At 43.9% G+C, this 23,553-nt stretch overlaps 1 protein-coding gene across 1 annotated transcript in view; it reads right to left on the bottom strand.

The window, feature by feature from the left end:
• Window positions 1-2,407: 2,407 nt before the first annotated feature.
• Window positions 2,408-23,553, bottom strand: part of LONP2 (lon peptidase 2, peroxisomal) — a 36,934-nt gene continuing 15,788 nt past the window's right edge. The window contains exons 9-15 of the mRNA XM_081963221.1: window positions 19,798-19,948; window positions 18,946-19,072; window positions 17,193-17,323; window positions 12,983-13,125; window positions 9,794-10,001; window positions 8,205-8,395; window positions 2,408-3,240 (exon numbers count right to left, since the gene is read on the bottom strand). Of these exons, the coding sequence (XP_081819347.1) occupies window positions 3,019-3,240; window positions 8,205-8,395; window positions 9,794-10,001; window positions 12,983-13,125; window positions 17,193-17,323; window positions 18,946-19,072; window positions 19,798-19,948 (1,173 nt within the window). The 3' untranslated portion in view covers window positions 2,408-3,018. The remainder of the gene's footprint in view (window positions 3,241-8,204; window positions 8,396-9,793; window positions 10,002-12,982; window positions 13,126-17,192; window positions 17,324-18,945; window positions 19,073-19,797; window positions 19,949-23,553) is intronic.

The following is a 23,553-nucleotide window of genomic DNA, read 5'->3' as shown; positions in this document are numbered from 1 at the left end:
TTAGAAGTCATGCTTTTCACAAAAAGGAGAAACCTGTTTTAATTGGAGTAGAAAATGGTCAAGAAGAGTTTAGTGTCATGAGCTAATAGTTGTGTAGATTACACAGCAATATGGAGAATATATCGTGGTTAGCCTACAACAGACGCTTCGTTTAGGCCTACATCCTAAATCCTCATCTTGCTCCAATCCAGGGTGTCTCAAAAGTTGCTTTTTCAAAAGGCAACTGGGTTTTCTTTGTTTTTCCTGGAAAATGTTTCCCTTCTCAGCCAAAAAGCTCATTGAGACTGAACTGAAGAAGCTTCTTAGATGAGAAGCAGAATGTCTTCAAGGGAAAAATAAAAAAATCCAGTTGCCTTTTGAAAAAACACCTTTGGGAAATCCATGACCTGGATGACTGACAATCTCCCTAGACACTCAAATCCAGAATCTTTTATTTCCATATAAGATGCTGTGGACTTGTCTGGTTCTCAATGAATCCTCAAATTCATTTTAAATAGAACTTCTGCATTCAAAGCCTTTAAAAACACTGGGCAGCTGGTTGGGATTTTTTGTTTTTTTGTGTGCAAAAGTTTTGGACCATTTTGATTTTGGAGAGTGGGTGAAAATGAATAGCAGCTGGCCTCTTGAAATACGTCTTGTTTTGCAAGCCAGCACATTTTTCTGTAGGTGTTGATAGATTGACAAAATAAAGGGTGTGTCAAATGGTTCCCACACACGCGCACACATACATACTGACCCAACCGGTACCACTTGAATCTAGCATTGATCAAGTAACCCAAATGATACGAAGAGCTAACGATACTTGGGAGGCTGTTTTTGTGACCAGAATAGACTTGCAGGCCAAGCATGGAGTCCGAACAGCTGAAAGAGCAATAAATAAAATGCAGTGGAAAATGATCCAGCCAGTTAAAAGCAGATTGATTGTAGGGCATGTTAGAGGAATACATTCAATTCTACGCTCATTCTGGCTTTACGCATGCAGTTAATGATATAATTAACTGTGGTGCTATTTCCGTTTCTGCTTTGCTTTATTTGAACGGTGACCTCCAGTCTTGCAAAATTGCTCTCTAAAGTTGCTTAGATTTGCAGCCGGGAAGTAATTTAGAGTGTTGGGACAAGATCTGATTTAAGCTAATTATAAAGAACTCTTTGCACAGTATCTGTTGCATTCATCAGTTGTGTTCATCGGATTAGTACTTGCAGAGGAGGTCCATTGAGTTGATCCCTGCTGGAGATGGTACTTAATAGCATGTAAAATAAAGGTAAAGGTTTCCCTCGCACATATGTGCTAGTCATTCCCAACTCTAGGGGATAATGCTTATCTCCGTTTCAAAGCCCAAGAGCCCGCACTGTCCGAAGACATCTCCATGATCATGTGGCCGGCATGTCTAAACTCCAAAGGTGCACAGAACGCTTTTATCTTCCCACCAAAGATGGTTCCTATTTTTCTACTTGCATTTTTACATGCGTTCGAACTGCTAGGTTGGCAGAAGCTGGAACAAGTAACAGGAGCTCACTCCGCTATGCGGCGCTAGGGATTCGAACCGTTAAACTGCTGACCTTCTGATCAACAAGCTCAGTGTCTTAGCTACTGAGTCACCGCATCCCTTTAATAGCATGTAAATAGCATATTATAATTAATTAACCTGTTTTATGCTACTCAATTAACCTGTTTTATACTAAGTTTGCCACATGTATATATTAAAGCATCCTATAAATGTTTCCAAATCTTGCAAAAGTGACTTTTATGCTGATCAAAGTGTCCTCAGAAAGTGTGCCTTAAAAAAAAAAAGACAAGGTGCCATTGAGCCAAAGTCAACTTTCAGCAGCTATATAGATATTTTCCATGAGAAAAAAAAATCCGACGTTCACATTGGAAAGAGCGCATTTGCTTGTAAGATTCAGGAATACATTTGCTTGTGGATTACAAAGAAAAGTTTTACTCTGGGTCGCATTTATGCATTTGCAGAACAAGCTGCCAGCTCGGGAAAGAGAATTGTCTTTGTGGATGCCTCTTTATCAACCAGTTAACGTTTCACGATAGTTGAAAGTTATTTGCGCCGAAAACATTAAAAGCACTCAGCGTCTCGGGAGCTAAATGTTCTGTAGCTCTCCGTGCACTGTTGTGGATGTGTGGCAAGATTCCACGAAGGAATCTTTTCAACGATCGCAGAAAGGAAGTTGTTATCTTGCAATACCTTCCTAATGCACCTGAATTTAAATGGAACAACTTCGGTCAATGAAACCCCATGGTATAATTGTTGACAAAATTAAATTATTCAACAAAGCATTAAACAGCACTGTTTGCCTGAAAGAAACCAATCGCTTCTTTGCTCACCACAATTATTCCATTTTCAGGAGTTTAGAAGCAGCAGCTGGGGCAGGAGCGAAGAACGCTGTTCAAATATCATTGCAAAGAATTTAATGCTCACGAGCCACTTGTCCAATCTGGCTTGTTTGGCATTGGCCAGTCCTGCACATTCAGACTTAAGAGTATATTTTTTTCTGTACTGGCACTACAGTTGGGAGGGTTACAGGAAAGAAGAAAGCTCTGCCTGGCAACAACAGTCATTTGAGTGGAACTCTTGACATTCCAGCCAAAAAAAAAAAAGCACCCTATGTTCATTCACTGAATTTAACAGGGGGAAGAAAAAAAAGCTTTCCTGAAGGCTCACGTGCTTAGTGACTGCTAGGCTGCCTGTCCGTGTGTAAATCTGTCTCTTAATAGCATTGGGAAATAATCATCATTAAGAGTTTAAGCATTCAGATCTATCTCTGCAGAGCTCCTATCCCCATGAATGCAGAGTAGGGCCAATCAGAAGCAGCAGCAAGAATCATCATTGTTCCCTTAATAATATTCCTTTTCTTCTCAAAAAATAAAAATAAACAACTAATGTCAGGTAGCCTGTTCCTGCCCCCCCCCCCCGCCCCTTTAACCCACGCCTGTGTTTAAAGGCGACTGGGTCAATCTCGGCTTTATCATTCGTTCTTTCGGGCAAATTCATCCACTTGGGTTTTTTAGAGTTTGCTATTGAAGTGATCGAGTCTGGCCTTTGTGGAAAATCCCCCGTCGAAAGCTGAGTTGAGGACATCATCCAGGGTGCTGGCCATGACAAAACTGAGATCCTGCCGTACGTTGGCGGGGATTTCTTCCAGGTCCTTTTCGTTCCTTTGAGGGATGATGACGCTCTTCAGGCCAGCTCTGTGCACAGCCAAAACTTTATCTTTTATTCCGCCAACCTATGAAGAAGACAGGGAGAATCAGAATGAGAGACAGAGAGAAACAGAGAGAAGAAGAGAGAAACAGAGAAAGAAACAGAGAAGAGAGAAACAGAAACAGAGAAAGAGAAGAAGAGAAACAGAGAGAAACAGAAAGAGAGCGAAACAGAGAGAAAGAGAAAGAAAAAGAAACAGAGAAACAGAAAGAGAGAGAAACAGAGAGGAAAATAGAGAAAAAGAGATAGAGAAAGAGAAACAGATAAAGAATAACAGAGAGAAAGAGAGAGAGAAAACAGAAACAGAGAGAGAGAGAGAGAGAGAGAGAGAGAGAGAGAGAGAGAGAGAGAGAGAGAGAGAGAGAGAGAGAGAGAGAGAGAGAGAACACACGGAGGCCTTTCAAGCAAGAAAGGAGCCACTTGGGGACTTATGTCCAGAGGAGGCACATTGCGTTCCCAACCTGGGTAATTCTCTCTTGTTAACTGAATTATAAACTAGGTTCAGGACAGCAGCTGCAGCCTTATTCTAACTCCAGAGAAAAAGACACAGCAGCTTCCCACTGTGTCTTCAACCGAGGCAGGAGGGGAAGCCAACAGGGGCGGGGGGGGGGGGTATTCACAGGAATCCAAGAACCTTTGATAAATGGTTTTTTTACGGAAAGGGAAGTTAGGATGCATAACAAAGGGACTCCAGCAACTCTTTTTTTGTGTATTTCAATAGGAAGCTGCGGATATAAACACAAGAGACAAATCCTTCTGGTGCCCTTTTCTCTTGCACATCCTATCCGATGGGTGGAAGACCCAGTTTCCACTCTTTGGAGTTTTGGCAACCCTTAGCAAACTACTTCGGTCAGACTGTGTAAGAACTAACTCTCGCAAGAAGATGCTACCTTCCTTGGGAAATAAATAAAGATATCTATGAAGAGCATGCTGGCTGGGGAATTCTGGGAGTTGAAGTCCATGCGTCTTCGTGGTCAAGGTTGAGAAACACTGCTCTATGGCAGTGATGGTGAAACTTTACGTAAACGGGTGACAAAGTTGTGCGTGCGCAAGCGATAGCACGTGCCTGCGTATCCCACACCCACAATGTAATACGCCCCGCCCGCATGAGCCAACCCCCACCTATGCGCATGCGACCCCCCTGAACATATCTGTGTGACACCCCCCGCACATGCGCGCAGGAAACCCCCCCCCCTCCGGTGTGGGAGTTTTCACCCTCCCCAGGCTTCAGGAAAACGGCCGCAGACTGGGAAGGGTGAAAATCCGACCCAACGGGACAACCGGTTGGCCTGTTAGGCCCATGTTTCGCCCTCCCCGTCTCCGGAGGATATCCTGGAGCCTGGGGAGAGCGAAAATGGCCTCCCCCAACTCCATGAAGGCCCTCTAGAAGCCGGAAATGGATTGCTTCTGAACTTCCGCCGTTTTTCATCCTCCCAGGCTCCAGAGGCTTTCTTGAAACCTGGGGAGGGCGAAAACAGCCTCCCCGGCCCTCTGAAAGGCTGAAAATTAGCTGTCTGGCCCGCGCATGCACGCTGGAGCTGATGGCTTGCGTGCTGGCAGACATGGCTCCGCGTGCCATAGGTTTGCCATCACAGCTCAATGGTAACATTAGGAAGCGCTTTACCTTTAAGGCCATGTTCCTTCATTGGTTTAGCCACCTATCTCACAAAGTGACGGAAAACCAAACCATCTCGAGGAACGCACATCAATCTACGAAACAATACATTTCTAATCATAAATGGGGCTTAGCTGACGGGAGGGAGATCACTGTAGTGGGTGACAATGTTAAAGAATATCATTCTGGAGAGTCTGGGAAATCTTCCATCCTAAGGAGCAAATGTCTTTGAGAAATGCCAGGATTTTAAACTGCTCACTTAATTTAGGAAACTTTCAATCCTGAGATGAACATGTTGTTAATTTACAACACATGACCTCTTTAGTGTGTTCATGAAAGACCAAGGAAGACACTACAGACCACATCCAGATTTTTCTACAGCGAACAATTTACTGTTCTAGTGAAATCCTCCAGTATTGCCTGCACAGCTTTTCATCTCTACCCCAAACCACCCAAACGCTGCCCTCGACGTGATGTCCCGATGCCTGGAGGCTGTGCGGATCTGGATGGGGAGGAACAGGCTCAACCTCAATCCCTCCAATCCCGCTGTGGTTTCCGTCATCCCGATTTGTACATCTTGTTCCATCTTTGACGATAGGGGGAAAAATTTTAGCCCCCTCAGAGAAGGCTTGCAATCTGGGAGTCCTCCTGGATACGCGGCTTAGTTTAGAAGAACACCTGACGGCCGTGACCAGGGGGGCCTTTTACCAGGTTCGCCTGGTATGTCAGTTGCGCCCCTTCCTGGATCGGGATGCTCTGTGCACAGTCACTCATGCCCTCGTCCTTTCTCGCCTGGACTACTGCAATGCTCTCTACATGGGGCTGGCCTTGAAGAGCACCCGGAGGCTTCAGCTGGTCCAGAATGCGGCCGCGTGGGTTGTCATGGGGGTACCTAGGTGCTCCCAAGTTATACCCCTTTTAGGCGGCCTGCACTGGTTGCCGGTTGTTTTCCGGGTGCGATTCAAGGTATTAATTATGACCTTTAAAGCACTCCATGGCTTAGGCCCAGGGTACCTGCGAGACCACCTCCTGTTACCAGTAGCCTCCCACCATCCAGTGCGATCCCACAGAGTTGGCCTCCTCAGGGTGCTGTTGGCCAGACAGTGTCGGCTGGTGACCCCCAGTGGGAGAGCCTTCTCTGTGGGAGCGCCTTCCCTCTGGAATGAGCTGCCCCGGAGCTTCACATAATCCCTGACCTCCGGTCCTTCCGATGCGCCCTAAAAAGTTGGCTTTTCCAGCAAGCCAGCCTGGCCTGTTAATTTTAACTCATTTTTAAATGTATTGTCCTATAAATTCGGGGTTTTGGAGGGGGGGGGGATATGTATTTAATTTCTTTTTAACTTTTGGGATGTGTGTTTTTTAATGTTGTACGCCGCCCTGAGTCCTTTGGGAGAAGGGCGGCATATAAATCCAATAAAAACAAACAAACACAGCTATCTTCATCCTTTCTAAACAGCAAGGCCAGGAATTGAGTGTGATAGTTTTGGAATGCGAAGCACAGCTCCTAACCCTGAACTGTAAGAGTCCTTTTTGCATGGGACAATTTCAAGGTACTGGATTAAAGGGAAGGTTAAATGAAGGCTGCTTTGCTTGTCCTTTGATATAATAAAAGCTCTGGTAAGCAGTATTAATTTCAGAGAGGCAGAAACCCCATCAGCAAGCAAGTTAAGCCAGAAGTCACCACCTCTAGCGTTGCAAACACATTTACGGTATTCAGTTACTGTGCTAAGCCATGTTTGAATGAATCACAATGGACTTCAGTCGATGGGGCACCGAAAGCCAAAACTAACAAGTTTATGCCTTAATATGCCCCGTAAAGCCGGTTATTAAATGGCCTATTACTGGGTGGGAGCCGGTTGGTTCTCTTCAGCTTTATCAGTCACATGTTGTACGGGGGTGGTGGTTATGGGTGGCTAAATTTGGTTAATAGATAGATAATAGGTAGGGATAGATGATGATGATAGATAGATGGATGGATGGATGGATGGATGGATGGATGGATGGATGGATGGATGGATGGCAGATAGGCAGGCAGGCAAGCAGACTATAGATAGATAATAGATAGACAGGCAGATAGATGATATAGGTAGATGATATAGATAGATAGATGATAGATAGATAGATAGATAGATAGATAGATAGATAGATAGATAGATAGATAGATAGATAGATAGATAGATAGATAGATAGATAGATAGATAGATAGATATAGGCCGGCAGACTATAGATAAATAATAGACAGACAGATGATATAGATAGATAGATAGATAGATAGATAGATAGATAGATAGATAGATAGATAGATAGATAGATAGATAGATAGATAGATAGATAGATAGATAGATAGATAGATAGATAGATAGATAGATATAGGCCGGCAGACTATAGATAAATAATAGACAGACAGATGATATAGATAGATAGATAGATAGATAGATAGATAGATAGATAGATAGATAGATAGATAGGTAGGTAGGTAGGTAGGTAGGTAGGTAGGTAGGTAGGTAGGTAGGTAGGTAGGTAGGTAGGTAGGTAGGTAGATAGATAGATGATAGATAGATAGATAGATAGATAGATGATAGATAGATAGATAGATAGATAGATAGATAGATAGATAGATAGATAGATAGATAGATAGATAGATAGATAGAAAATGAGATAGATAAAATGGATGGATGGATGGATAGATCGATCTAAGAGGGAAACAGGAAAGAAACAATTATCTGCCTGTCTCTAAGCAGGTGTTCTCTGCTGCAAGTTACTGGCTGCCTTGCTGTTAATCCATACTCATGCCAAGAGTTCTCTCTCTAGATAAAGATACAAAACCATATGCCACACACCTATTTAAAAAAAACCTTGACATTTTTCCATCGCGCTAAACACACATTCTCATTCTGAAATGAGGTCCATTTCAATTAAGGAAACCTAGATGTTTAATTTATGCTCCCCAAATTTTCATCCACAATGCCTCTCAAGAATGGGAACCTTTCTGGGGCCATCTAGATGCAAAGGGAGACCGGAATCCCTTCCTTCACAGGCCCCTGAGCTTAAGAGTCGGGACGTCACCAGGGCTTTCAGTTCAGCATCACCTGACAACGTTAAACCCTGCAGTGGCAAGAAATCGCTGTGATCTGATCTTCCCTTAATCTCGCCATCGCCATCGGGATGCTGGCTTACTCCGAGGGCAAAGGAGCTGCACAAACTCTAGTCTGCGGGACGTGGCCCAGCCCTGCAAAACAGAGATCTCATAAAGCTCTCTAGGAAGCCAGGATAAGGTATTCTTAGAATAAAGAAGGGGGGAAAAAATCGGGAGCTTGAATCCGGGGGCGGGTAAAAGCTTTAACCACCATTAACCATCTCTAAACAATACTTACTGGAAGAACAAGTCCTCTTAGTGTAATTTCCCCAGTCATGGCTACATCTGAACGCACCAGCCGCCCACTGAAGAGGGAGGCAAGGCAGGTTACTATGGTAACGCCTGCAGATGGTCCATCTTTTGTGACAGCTCCAGCTGGGAAGTGCAGATGGATGTCTGTGTTGTCAAGGAGATCAAAACTTCCAGAAGCTTTAAGAAAGAGAAAGGGATTTGCAGATTGGTGCTTGGCCAGTCTTTGTTCTAAAAATAAATAAAAGAAACCCACCCCGAGCGCTGGAAGGCTTGAATTCCTAACATGTTTCCATTTTGGAATAAAACCGGTATTTGAAAGCAGAAAGAGTGCCAGCCAAGGGAAGGGGGAAGAGAGAGGGGTGGGGAGAAGCACCTGCATCAATATACACACTTCTGGCCTTTAGAAAAGAAAAGAAAAAAATTAACCTGCCCTTCCTAGATGGAGATTAGATGAATGGCAGAAGGAAGTTAGTGCCTGTTTGATGAGATGATGCATGCTAATGAACCCTCACTAAAAACAAACAAATATCTTCTTTACCCTTCAAAACGACTACAGTTAATTTATCATTTATTTATTAGACTTATTTGCCCTCCATATAGCTGTCACAGGATTCTAGGCGGCTTACAATCAGATAAAACTATAGTATAAAATTGAAGAGAATAAGTAACAAAGCCATAACTACATTAAAATGGGCAAGATATTATTATAATTGTTGTTGTTATTGATCATTACACAGTCAGTCATTCAGACAAGGTTTGGCATTTTTCTCTACCTACTGAGTCATTATTACTATTATTGCTATTATTACTACTATTATTACTATTATTTTATTCATTAAACATGAAACTCAGTCAACATCATTTAAAAATGTATTACAGATAACACTAATTGGCACTGATGGTTGATATGGGTTGCTGCCAGCATCCTAGGTATCAACCAAGTATCTTCTTAAAATGTATTATTATTATTATACACTTTATTCATTAAACATGAAACACAGTCAACTGAACATTCAAAAATGCATCACAAATGCCATTGACTGGTGCTAATGGCTGATACGGGTTGCTGCCAGCATCTTAGGTATCAACCAAGTAACTTCTTAAGATGTACAATGCTCTGAGTAGGGCAGTTTTTTCCAGTTCTGCTGGTGTTATTGCAGGAAACTGCTATTTCTTGATGTGTTTTATAAAATTCTTGTACATGGTACCAAGTGCCCCAATGACAATGGGTATCACTGTTTCAATCGTTGTTGTTAGTAGTAGTAGTAGTAGTAGTAGAAGTAGTAGTAGTAGTAGTAGTAGTAGTAAAAACTACATGAACTAACAGTTCAAGTCCTAACCTAAGAGCTGTTAAGGTAGCATCTGAGTATATAGGCAGTTCCGAGTAATTATTATTATTGTTGTTATTCAATGTATTTGTCACTGATCTTGCCCACATAAGCCACAACCTTCTCCCACCATTGGTGAGGCTGCATCCCAAACACAAAAGGTGTGATTGTTGAATGACTGGTCTACAGATCTATAGCGAGATGCCGTTAAAAAGAGACATCAGGTTGGCACCACAGCCTCCTCTACCGTTGGTCAGTTGGTATCTCTTTGCGTTGCTCCGCAGCCAGCTAATGGCGAGGTGGGCCGATTCCTTCATGACGTCCCCCAACTGCCCCGTTAGGGTCAACTGGCCTTCCCCATCCATCCGACTGGCTTCCACAAACATGATCTCTCCGCCTAAGGGCGTCCAGGCCAAGCCTATCGCTACGCCTGGTTGATTCAGCCGCACGGACACCTGGAAGAAAGGAGAGGCAGGATGCTCACGAGTCAGCCTTCATCTGGTCTGCATCTCAAGTGCAGCCTGCATGACATTCTTGGGTACAGAAGTGGCCAAAACTTGAAATGCTAAGCTATGAGGACCCAGATGGCTGGGGGCAATAGGCTGACTCTGTGAACTGCTTAGAGAGGGCTGTGAAAGCACTGTGAAGCGGTATATAAGTCTAAGTCCAGCCCTCTGGAATGACCTCCCCCCCGACATTAGGACAGCTACCGATCTCCGCTCCTTCCACACAAAACTCAAGACCCACCTGTTCCAACTAGCCGGCCTGGCCTGAATCATAACCATATTTCCTAATCCCTCTGGATAATTTTTAAATTTTAAATTAAGTCTGACTTTGGGTATTTTAATTGTTTTTAATTGCATTATGTTGTTCTTAACTAATTGATTATTTATTTATTATGTATTGTACAATGTTTTTTGTATATCTCCTCCTCGTTATTTATTTGTTGTGTAATGAATTGTACGCCGCCCCGAGTCCCTTGGTGGAGAGGGAGCGGCCTATAAATTGGATTAATAAATAAATAAATAAATAATAAATAAGTGCTATTGCTAGCCCTTCCTTCCTTCCTTTTTGGTGCAGTGGTAAGAATGCCATATTGCAGGCCAGCTCTGCCCACTTCCAGGAGTTCGATCTGGACAGGCTCAAGGTTGATTCAGCCTTCCATTCTTCCGAGGTGGGTCAAATGAGGATCCAGATTGTTGGGGGTCAGGAGGCTGCTCTGTGAACCGCTTAGAGAGGGCTGTGAAAGCACTGTGAAGCGGTATATAAGTCTAAATGCCATTGCTATTTTCTTTGGCATGCAAATACAGCTTTTTCACGATTGGGTGGGCCAGGCTAGGCAGAATACAACTCACTGGTCCTTAATGGCATTAAGGGCAATCACTGTGCAATACAGGTAGTCCTCAACTTACAGCAGTTCACTTACGGATGGTTCAAAGTTACAACGGGACTGAAAAAAGGACTTACGACCATTTTTCAAACTTACGACCCATCCTTATGGCCTCCTGATCAAAATTCATTTTGCCCCTCCTGACAAGCAAAGTCAATGGGGAAGCCAGATTCACTTAGCAACTGTGTCACTGGCTTAACATCAGTTGTGATTCATTTAACAGCTGTGGCAAGAAGGATGGTAAAAGGAGACAAATCTCACTTAACAAATGTCTCTCTTAGTAACAGAAATTTTCGGCCATAAGTCAAGAACTACCTGTAGTTCTGAATATAAACTGTGGTTTGAAACGTTAAAGCCCTGTGCAATTTGGGATGTAGACTATGAATGTCAGAACCCCGCCCCCCTCCATGCCGTCCAACTGCAGGCATATTTGAAGGTCCTTCTCCAGATGCTGCCACCTCATTTGACCATGAAGATGGCAATTAAAAATTAAAAAAACCTTTTCAATTGCAACCCTTTAATGATGCTTAGGGTCAGATCTAATTACCGCCGGGATGCAAGCTTCCCATTGACTCTCAAAGTTGCAGGGATGGAATTTAAGAGAGAAGAGGAGGACGCCATCCCTAGCCCAGCTCTCTGCCTGGATGTATCCGTATAATTCCCAGAAATTAAGCTCACCTTAACTCTTTTATCTTTTAATATGCCTTATATATCTATCACTGGCCCAACATCTGCAATACGTTTGCAAAACAGTTGTTCCAAATCCAGTTTCTCCCCGCATCCCCCTGCAAGTTTTTCTTTCAGAATTCGACTCAACATATTCAAGCTGCACAGCTCCCTTCTTTTCCCCTAAAGGTAAAAGTTCCCCTCGCAAATATGTGCTAGTCATTCCCGACTCTAGGGGGTGGTGCTCATCTCCGTTTCAAAGCCGAAGAACCAGCATTGCCCGAATACATCTCTGTGGCCATGTGGCTGGCATGAGTAAACGCTGAAGGTGCACGGAACGCTGTTCCCTTCCCACCAAAGGTGGTTCCTATTTTTCTACTTGCCTTTTTACATGCTTTCGAACTGCTAGGCTGGCAGAAGCTGGGACAAGTAACGGGAGCTCAATCTGTTACATGGCACGAGGGATTCGAACCCCCGAACTGCTGACCTTTCTGATCGACAAGCTCAGCATCTTAGCCACTGAGCCACCGCATCCCTCTCCTTTCCCCTAAATGAGGAAATTGTTATTCCGAAATGTCCAGCTCCTTTTGCAGGAACTGTGCAGAGCACCAGCACTTGCAAGCTCACAGGCCTAGGGTAAACGTTTTAAAAATATTTCATTTGGGGAGGCGGGGGGGGGTCGTCTTCCACTTCCAGAAGGCTAATTGATGCAATTAATTTCGGTTTTCGGTTTCTCTTCCTCCCGGCCAAGCGCTGACAGGCGAGGTCTAGATTTCCAGCTAGTTATTGATGGCAGAGGGTAGGTCAGAGGTGAAAACTCTCCGAGCCAAGGAGGAGAGAAAAAAAAGAAAAAGAAAGAAAGAACAAGAGGCCCATGGCAAGCTGGAGGAAAGACAAACAAATGGACCAAAGGAGGAAGGAATGTTTTCCACTGAGACACCCCCCCCCCCACAAAAAAAAAGAAAGGGCAGTTAAGTAAGGCCAAGGAAGCTGTTTCAGCACATATTGTTTGAGGCTGCTACCCAGTGACGTTGGCCAATGGCCACACTGAGACGGGGACCATCTGGAACTGCTTTTTTTAAACTCTCCGCCGGTCCAAAATGCGTTATCCATTTCTTGGAAGATTTTATCTGTGGTTACAATGGCTCAGTGGCTAAGATGCTGAGCTTGTCAATCAGAAAGGTCGGCAGTTTGGCGGTTCAAATCCCTAGCGCCACCTAATGGGGTGAGCTCCTGTTACTGGTTCCAGCTTTTGTCAACCTAGCAGTTCGAAAGCATGTAAAAAGGCAAGTGGAAGCCATACAGCCAAACAAGCAAAGCAAAGCTTTCCACCCCACCCCACCCCACGAGTAACATAATAAAACCGAAAAGAAGCCGTACCTCCAGTTCATACATCGGTGGCCCCAGGATGTCCTTCAAGGCATGGAAGTCGATTAAAATGGGCATTTCAGGGGGCAGAGCTAGGTCGGAAGCATCGTGAAGGGTTTCTGATTTTGGCTCTTCTGCGATGGGTTCTTTCCAATCTGGAAGATAATTAAACGGGGGGGGGGGGGATTTGATCACTTTCCTATCTGAAAAGGGGAGGGCAGCTCCCAAAGAGAATTAGTTTAGTTTACTTTACTGTCATTGTACATGATAACTATAAAAATAAAAACACAAACACACATCCTTCACATGCTATATAACTGAAGCTGAAAACTGTGCTTTTGTGGATAACAATGTGCAAACAAGGCTGAGGGAAGTAATAGTAGTGCATGTGCAGGCAAGAAACCAGGTTGATATCAGAGTTAATTGGGGGTTTACCAACTGATGCTGTAGTTTAGGCCAGGGCGTGAAGACGGGCTGCACATGCACTACTATTACTTCCCTCAGCCTTGTTTGCACATTATGTTATCCACAAAAGCACACCGGGCTGAGTTTCAAATAGCACCTTGGCCATAATACAATTTCCTTTTATTATTTTTGGCGTAACGTGAGGGCCAAATGGAGAGAAAATTCACTTTCCAGTTCTGCTCGTTTAGTTCGGACTCTTAAAATTAATCCCTCATGGAAGACCATTTTTGACGGGTTGTGTTAGGATTGGGGTTCTTTTATGGCACATACCTAATACTGCTTCCTTCTCCTGTTTTTCCCACAATGACAATCCTGAGAGATCACCCAGCCTACTTTCATGCGCATGGCAAGACTAGAACTTGCCATCTCCAGGTGATTACTACTACTACTATTTTTTTCTTCTTTCCCCCTCCTCCTCTCCTCCTCCTCCTCCTTCTCCTCCCTCCTCCTCTTCTTCTTCCTCCTCCTTCCTACTACTTTTTTCTTCTTTCCCCTTCCTCTTCTTCCTCCCCCTCCTCCCCCTAATTTTTCAAACAAAGGTGGGGGGGAACCCCTTTGCTTGTTTGGGAGCCGGGGATGTGATTCAAATGCCAGCCCCAAGCAAAGGGCAAGTCCACTCCCTGCCCATTTTGGCAGCTCCCCTTCTCAATTGCTCCGCTTTGCAGGCTGGCATTTCAGACCACACAAAGGCAAGCCGGTCGGTCGGCAACAGTTGTGTGGTAGGGTTTCCTCTAAATGGTCAAAAACAAAGACCAAAACAGGGAGGAGGGGGTAAACTAAAAAAAAACCTTGAATTTTACACCCTTCGGAAAACATTCCGCTTGTTGTTCCTTTCTTTGCTGGCAGCAATTTCCAGCTCCAGTTTCTACCCTGCAAATAACTTCTTTTGCTGAATTTGGGGGAGGGCGGGGAGGAGACGCAGACAAAGCTGCCTTTTTTGTTCTGCGTTTGGTAGTAAACACGTCCTTCTAATGTTGCAAGGGAGAAGCTTTTGGCCTCTTCCGCTGGTAACCCCAGAAACCTTTTTTAAAAAATGCATCTGGAGCCGGTGAGGCTCTGCAAGCGGATGAGAGTTGACTTCGGAATCAGACTAGAACTGGAAGGGACTTTGGAGGTCTCCTAGTCCAACCCTCTGCTCAAGCAGGGTACCCCATACCATTCCAGACTCTTCTTAAAAACCTCCAGTGATGGAGAAGCTACAACTTCTGGAGGCAAGCTGTTCTACTGGTTAATCATCCTCACTGTTAGGCTCAATTCGAGGTTGTTTCTCCGTTGCTTCTTGTAACTGCCTTCTGGTGCTTTGGATTTTTTTTCTGACCAGTCCCATATGATGGAAATTCCTCCACTGGCGACTACTTTGATTTGCCAATCTTGCTTTCAGGAGGGAATTTTAGAATGGAATAGAATAACAGAGTTGGAAGGGACCTTGGAGGCCTTCTAGTCCAACTCCCTTAGGCAGGAAATCCTACACCACTTCAGACAAATGGTTATCCAACAGCTTCTTAAAAACTTCCAGTGTTGGAGCATTCACAACCTCTGGAGGCAATTTCTGTTCCACCGATTAACTGTTCTCACTGTCAGCAAATTTCTCCTTAGTTCTAAGTTGCTTCTCTCCTTGATTAATTTCCACCCATTGCTTCTTGTTCTACCCACAGGTGCTTTGGAGAATAGTTGACTCCCTCTTCTTTGTGGCAACCTCTGAGATATTGGAACAATGCTATCATGTCTCCCCTAGTCCTTCTTTCTCTTAAGCTAAACATACCCAGTTCCTGCAACCGTTCTTCATATGTTTTAGTCTCTAGTCCCCTAATCATCTTTGTTGCTCTTCTCTGCACTCTTTCCAAAACTTTCCTTTTATTAGCTGGGCCTTTTGACTTAGGCTAAGAATAAATTCAGCTCTTTTTAATTGCTCGATTCTTTCTCTTTTGGAAGAAAAAGAGGGGCTGGGAGCAGAAATATGACATAAATAATTAAAATGTGCTTTAAAAAGTTCCTTTCGAAATATATAGCCACAATTATTAGATGCTAATGTAAGCATAGCCAGTAAGAAAACACGAGGAATATGCCAATAAAAATAATTGTGAAAAGACGCGGCCTGACATCTGTTTCTCTCTGGAGTGCGAGCGTATGAGTCACACGAACTTAGTAGCAAATTCTGCATAAACATCTCTGTTGCCACCCAAAACAGTCCCATCTTTTTTTTTAAAAAAAAAGATTTGAGGTACAAGTTCAAGAAGTTAAAATGTTCTCACGTTGCACCAAACTCTGTGAAAAATACACCTCCAAGTTTCCACATGGTGACAGGAGACGTTCTCTTCAATGTCTAACACGCTTTCAGCCAGACATTAAAAAATAATAATCCCTGCTCTAGAATAATGCTAAGGCTGCAGCCAATATAAATATGGCTGAATAATCAGTGAGCCTTAAATCTCAGGTTATATTAATATGTGGGAAACACGCATGGGCTCAAAGTTTTCATCATAATGGAGACAAGCACATTTTTCAAGAGAGCTTGAAAAAGAATTGCTGAACGTAGATATTGTAATTGTTGGGGCCCGCAGATAAAATGCCTGCTATGACAGATGATTTTCTGTTTGTATGGCAATCCACTGGAACAAATACCAATCTCCAGCAATGCTACCAGGATCAAACTCCAAAACCATTCGGAATTGGATTTCACTTTCCGAAAAATTAACTTGCAGAAAATGACTGCCTTACTTCATGCTGATAGGGAGGCTATCAAAGATTCGAACATAGAATAATAAGAGCTGGAAGGGACCTCGGAGGTCTTCTAGTCCAACCCCCTGCTCGAGCAGGAGACCCTGTACCATTTCAACAAATGGTTGCCAGTCTCTTTTTGAAAGCCTTCAGTGATGGAGGACCCACAACTTCTGAAGACAAGCTATTCCATTGGTTAATTGCTCTCGCCGTTCGGAAGTGTCTCCTTCGTTCTAGGTTGCTTCTTTCCTTGGTTAGTTTCCATCCCTTGTTTCTTGCCTTGCCCTTTTGGTGCTTTGGAAAATAGTTTGGACCGGGGTGAAATGCTACCAATTCAATTTCACCACGGAGTTTGACCCCTCGTCTTTGTTGGAGCCCCTCAAATATTGAAACACTGCTATCATGTCTCCCCTAATCCTTCTTTTCTTAAGACTAGACATACCCAATTCCTGTAAGCGTTCTTCATATATTTTAGCCTCCAGTCCCTTGATCTTTTTTGTTGCTCTTCTCTGCACTCTTTCCAGAGTCTCCATTAATAACTAAGAGTTCATAATAATGAAGATTAATGTTCCACTCATCCCTGGATAACAGCTTATGGAGCCTAGCCTTTGAAAAGTAACGCAGGGAGGGGGAAGTGGAGGGAGAAACTTACAACACATGGAAGATGAAAACCACCCCTGGCCTCAGAGATCAAATTATGAGCCGAGCAACTGCTTCAGTCACGCATTCGCCTCTCGGCTACAAACTCAGCTAAGATTTCCTTCTGCCAGCAGATGTGGAGAAGATAATTCTGTTGTCCGATTGCGAGAGATGAACGCCAAAAAACTGGGAAACGGGGCAAATTTATTTCAGCGAAGGACAAAACATATGCAAATCTAAAACTCAAAACAGGACAAGGCCCCTTTCTTGGGAAACTATCCAAGCCAAGAAGCTGGCGAGAGAGCCTGAGATCGGCCAGGATTTTTAAGACAGGAGAAAGATGAAAACAAAAGAAAACAAAACAATAACAACAATAATAATAATAAAGCCGCTTACAAACCTCCTTCTGTCCCTTCCGAGCGATCTGGCCTCGTCTCCTTATGCTGGCTTTCAGCCACTTTGACAGCCACTGCCCGGCAAATGGCTCCGAGTTTGCGATCCAGAGAGCGAACCCCAGCCTCTCGGGTGTAGCTAGCCAAAAGCAACGGACAAGGATACCCTTTCAGTGTGTGAACAGAAGCAAACTTTGTCCAGGGATCCTGGAGGTGGCTACAGAAGTCACTAGCTAACCTGAGTTTGATGAGGAGCAGAGATGGCAATCAGAGGGTTCTGACCTGTTCTGGCGAACCGGTAGCGGAAATTTTAAGTTGTTCGGAGAACTGGCAAATACCACCTCTGGCTGGCCCCCATCTATTCTCTGCCTCCCGAATCCCAACTGATCGGCTGGGTTTTCTTTGTTACCCTGCACAGGAGAACGGAGCTGGAAAGCAGGTTAGTGAGGTGGGAAGGGAATGGGGATATTGCTGTATCCTTCCCCTGCCACACCCACCAAACCACGCCCCACCAAGCCACGCCCACTGAATCGGTAGTAAAAAAAATTGAATCCCACCACTGTTGAGGAGGGGTCTTCAAATTATCTAAATTGCAAAACAATATAGGCCAAGGGTTGCAATTAAGCCATATCCGCACCTCAGTTCTGCAAAGGACGACGATCGTGTTCTCTGCAATTGTGGGGGTGAAACTCACAACAAAGACATGGCAGAATTTGTCTAGGGAGAGTCTCGCTCATCTGGGTCACGGTTGCCCCACAAGGTGCTTTTTTTTCCAAAAGACAACCGGACTTTGCTTTTTTCTTGAAGACGTTTCGCTTCTCATCCAAGAAGCCTCTTCAGTTCTGACTCAGAAGAACTGAAGAAGCTTCTCGAATGAGAAGCGAAATGTCTTCAAAAAAAAAAACAAAGTCCGGTTGTCTTTTGAAAAAAAAAAAAAGCGACTTTGGGAACACGGCAGAATTGGGCTCTCAAAGTAACACAAAGAGAAGCATAGATGCAGTGATGAAATGCAAACTTGTTTACTATGGTTCTGTGGGTGTGGCTTGGTGGGCATGGCAGGGGAAGGATACAGCAAATTCTACCCACTCCTGGGGGAAGGATACTGCAAAATCTCCATTCCCACCCCACTCTGGGACCAGCAAGAGGTGGTATTTGCCGGTTCTCCGAACTACTCCAAATTTCCGCTATCAGTTCTCCGGAACCTGTCAGAGCCGGCTGAATTTCACCCCTGTGTAGATGATAGGAAGCACACAAACTGGAAATAGTAGGCCAAGATCACTGATCATCCCTAAAATCTGCTTCTGCTAAGACAAATGCCATCCCCACAGACAAACACATTTCTGTTGTCTTCCAGTGCTGCTTCTCCCCTTTGCAAATCTCTTTTCCATTTGGGAAACCCAAAACGAAGAGGTCTGTTCAAAGACTCGGCGTGAAAAAGTCATTATCATTTTTTTAAAAAGCCATACTCTGCCTTTTCTGGTAATCATTGCACTAGTAATCGTAGGGAACTGATGTTTGATATTATTGCTACTGTTATCGTTATAACCGTATGAACTCCCGACGACCCTGGGAGTTTTGCAAATTTAAAATATAATTAAGAATGAAGGCTTTGTATTAATGAGCAGAGGGCATTGATGTTGCAAAACCCCTGCTCTTCGAAAGCTCTTTGACGGTACAATGTTCCAAATTTAGAACTACTCATTTCCCACAACCAAAAGAAAAAAGAAAAGAAAAAAGTGGTACAGAATCGAAAATCAATACCGGGTGATAATCAGCAGCGTTGCTTCTTGGGGAATCTGAATCTGTTGCGGAGTCAGCCCGTGCTGTTCCAGCTGTTTCGGAATCAAATGCCGATGTGCAATTTCTATCTTCTCTTCTTGCGTGTATCCTTTGAAACGGTTCATGAGAAGAGAGAGGAGCTGACGTTTAGAAATGCCCATTTTAAAACAGGGTTTTAAAACAGTGGTATTCAACTGGTAGTGGAAATTGTGAGTTAGGCATGTGGAATGGGGGGGGGGGGGAGAACTTTGACTTCTAATTTGGGTGGGGAAAACCGCCGGACCTTCAGAGTCGGGTTTTCGCCAGATGTGCCAATATGACATGCCTAATAAATCTGCAAGAGGGACGCGGTGGCTCAGTGGCTAAGATGCTGGGCTTGTCGATCAGAAGGTTGGCAATTCGGCGGTTCGAATCCCTAGTGTTGCGTAATGGAGTGAGCTACCGTTATTTGTCCCAGCTTCTTCCAACCTTGCAGTTTGAAAGCATGTAAAAGTGCAAGTAGAAAAATAAGGACCACCTTTGGTGGCAAAGCCACAGCATTCCGTGCGCCTTTGGCGTTTATTAATGCCGGCCACATGACCACGGAGAAATCTTTGGACAGCGCTGGCTCGCCAGCTTTGAAACGGAGAGGAACACACACACCCCTAGAGTAGGGTATGGCCAGCACATGTGTGCAAGGGCAACCTTTACCTCTACTTTGAGGAACACCTGGGCCTCAGAGGTTTGATTGCGTTGGGCCTCTTACTTGCAACCCTGACCTACATCCCAACTCTCTGAGATGCGTACCCATGCAGACACATTTACACACAACTTGTGATTTGTGCTCGGGGTTACCTGGAACCTGAATGATCTCCATTCTGTCCAACAAAGCCGCTGGAATGGTGGCAGTGGTATTAGCGGTGGCTATGAAGAGGACTTGAGACAGATCGAATGCCACGTTTAGGTAATGGTCGGTGAAGTTATGGTTTTGCTCAGGATCCAAGACCTTTTAAAAGAAGAAACAAAACAAAAACTGCTTTTTTTTAATTACCTTGCCCATTTAATTCATCTCGTTTAGCTAAATATGTATGGCTACTTTTTTTTTTAAATCGATCATCATGCAACACAAAAACACAGATATAATTGTAGGGTGATAATTGTAGGGAACAGTTAAGGAGCAAGGGCCGACTCGGAAATAAAGGTACAGGTGGACGGTGAATGGCCCCTGGTATATAAACCACATTAGAGAAACACACATTGAAACTTATGGTTATGCCTTTTGAGGTTCCTTTAGTTTCTCATTGTTTGGTATTAATTCCCTTAACTCACAGCTACAACCGGCCTTCTTGCAATGCATGCTTTTCCACTTCCGCATTTCCGACTCCTCGAAAGCTCTCAATTGAGATGTGTTAAGCGAGCCACGTTACATCATCGCTCTGAACAATTCTCAGGTAACACAGGATGGAATGTCCCCAATGCCTGAGCAGCGATGGGCAATGCTGCTGTCAACATAATTTATCCTTTCCATTATGGAATGAACACACATCCTTTTTGCTTATCAGTTTGAATTATGGCCTGGAAGAGGGCTGCTAATTAAAATTATACATCACACGCAGAAGTGCAGCAGTTTGAACGTTTGTCAAAGACAGAAAGCCATCTCAATTAGCTTTTCTTACTACCACTTTTAAAATTAATAGAATACACTGAAAGAGTTGAGGGAGAATGAACAGAGATGGGTCAGAAGTCCTGCCAGACAGCCAATGCTTCAGCCAAATCACAGTCTGTATCCAAAGCTTGTTCCATGGCAATTCAAAAGAGCAGAAAAGGCCCCAGACAACTCTTCCTACCCCGCCTTCATAATAGAAATCAGTTACTTGATCAAACTTTTACATTGCAAAGATCTGAATTTAACCTCTAGCTATCGAGAAAGCTTAAGACCCAAAGGTGCTTTTGGGTCAAGAGGGAACTGGACTTTCTTGTTTCTCTTTGAAGACGTTCGCTTCTCATCCAAGAAGCTTCTTCAGCTTGGACTGGATGGTAGGGAAATCGGACGATTTATATTTATAGATTCCCCACCATCCAATCAGAGCTGAAGAAGCTTCTTGGATGAGAAGCGAAACATCTTCAAGGAAAAACAAGGAAAGTCCAGTTGTCTCTTCTTCTTTTTTTTTTAAAGCACCTTCAGGACATGACCTGGAAGACTGAGAATCTCCACAGAGAAATGTTAAGAGTTATTTACAATTTCTAGCTGCTTCCTTTCTTGCAAAGCGAAGCTTTCATTCACAGGATTCAAGACAGAATCACAAGCTTTGCACCGAGTTTGGCGGCATACAAGTGAAATCGGCCAAGGGGAAAAAAAGTTGCTTTTTTCTAAGAACCTTAAATTAAGTTTTATTTAGCTTAACGTTCGGTTTTCAGTCACAGCGTTGCAGAAGTCATAAAGAGGGCGTGAAGGTAAAAACCTGCCCCTTTTATTTTACTGCCAAGAGACCGTTTTCAAATACGACAAGATTGAAGGGGCTATTGGCCATCCGTTATCACCTGAGCACGAAGGGAAAGATAAAATATCGCTTTCAGGCTCAGTGTTGTTGTTGTTGGGGGTTTGTTTGTCTGCTGCATGAAAATAAAACGAAAAAAGAAGCTTTTGCGCATTCGAAATTCCCATTCCCATCACAGGCAGGATAATCTCTACAAACATTTAGAGGCTGGCCGGTACTTTCTGCACGGTTTCTCTTGCCTGCAAATGTTCTCCATTAAGAAACACTCGGATTCCTTTCTGTCCACTCTGACCTTCAAGAGAGGACATCTAAATATAGAATGAATGTTCCCTTGTTGACGAACAGAACTGGAAATAAGAAGGCATTCCGCTCTGATCAAGCAACCAATGCACCTTGACCTTAAGCAGAGACGATCAACGTGTTGAAAAACCCCAGCCCTTTCCCCCAGCTACATGTGGCGAGAACAGGAGTCAGCAAGCTTCGGCTCTGGAGCCACATATGGCTCTTTCATCCCTCTGCCGCGGCTCCCTGTCACCAGTCGGCACCACAATTTTGAGAGGAGCTTCCGGTTGGGGGCGGGGAAGCAGGGCACGCCAGGAGGAGACTCTATGGCAAGGGGCGGGTTTTCCGGTCCACTCCACAGTTGATAGGGCTTTCAGTTAGGATAGGTAGAGGGAAAAGGACGCCGCGCTAGGAGGAGACTCTATGGTGGGGAAACCGGTTTTCCGGTTGGCTCCAGAATTGAACGGGGGGCTCCCGGCTAGGAACTTTGTGGCTTTTTTTTGAGTGTTTAAGGTTGCCGACCTCTGGGCTAGAACATATTTATTTCACATTCAGACAAATTGAAGCCCGTTTTCCTGAACCCTTTGGGTGTGTTAACAGCCTTCTGAAATATTGTAGCTAAGGATGGGTGACCAAGCACTTAAATGTTGGAATTTAGAAAGCAAACGTATGTCTTCCACCTGTATAAGTGCAGATGGTTGCCAAAGACTTATGGAAGTCATAATGCTGATACAACAGTGGTGGGACTCATGTCCGGGAGAGGTGGGTGGGATGAGTCTGCCTATCGAGATGAGGTAGACCCCTTGCTTTCGTGGTGTGGAGACAATAACTTGGTCCTTAACACCAATAAGACTAAGGAGCTTATAGTAGACTATAGAAGGAATAGATCAGACATCCAACCCTTGCTTATCAAGGGAGACCGAGTGGAGCAAGTGGCCAGTTTTACGTTTCTGGGTGTTATCCTAAAAGAGGACCTGACCTGGGGCAACTCACATTGCAGCCCTGGTCAAAAGGGCCCAGCAGAGATGATACTACTTGAGACTTCTCAGGAAACAACAACTGAATGAAAAATTGCTGGTGACCTTCTACCGCTGCACCATAGAGAGTATTTTAACTTACTGTACTGTGTCTGGTTTGCCAATTGCACAGTGGCAGATGGGACAGCGCTCCAAAGGGTCAAGGTCATCATTGCCCAGAGGATCATTGGTTGCCCTCTCTCCTCTTTGGAAGAGCTTTAGAGCTCCCGCTGCCTTAAGAAAGTTCAAAACATCCTTAAAGATCCATCTTATCCTGGGAACCCTTTTTTTTTTTTTGAACTATTGCCATCTGGCAGACGGTACAGGATAATAAAAACAAGGATAAATAGGCTGAAAAACAGCTTCTATTCCAGGGCAGTAACTATATTGAATTCTACGGTATAGTGCAATATTAATGCAATATCAGGTCTTCAATTTTAATTACATAGAATGTGAAGGATGTGTCTTTGTGTTTTTATTTTTATAGTTATATTGTACACTGAAGATGGCATTTAATTTCGTTGTACGATGTGCACTAAACTAAAGTGCTTTGACCATCTTAAGCACCTTCAGAAATATGGAATAAATTAATCTAGGGATGGCCCCTATAAAACAGGGGTGAGCCAGCTAGTTTCATTTTTAATATAAGCCCGCGACCCACAAATCAAGAGCATAATGCAAACATCTGTTTACTGAGAATTACTCAGAACAAATTACCAGCTTGGGAATTTGCTTTGAAAGCCAAAATGAAATGCTCAGCAACCACAATTCTTCCCCACACCAATAAAATCCTGGTTATCCACACCCGCCACAAG

This window comes from Natrix helvetica, assembly GCF_964273705.1.
Source record: "Natrix helvetica genome assembly, chromosome: 10".
NCBI lineage: Eukaryota > Metazoa > Chordata > Lepidosauria > Squamata > Natricidae > Natrix > Natrix helvetica.
The sequence above is the reverse complement of the archived record's forward strand: the minus strand, read 5'-3'. Positions and strand labels throughout refer to the sequence as shown.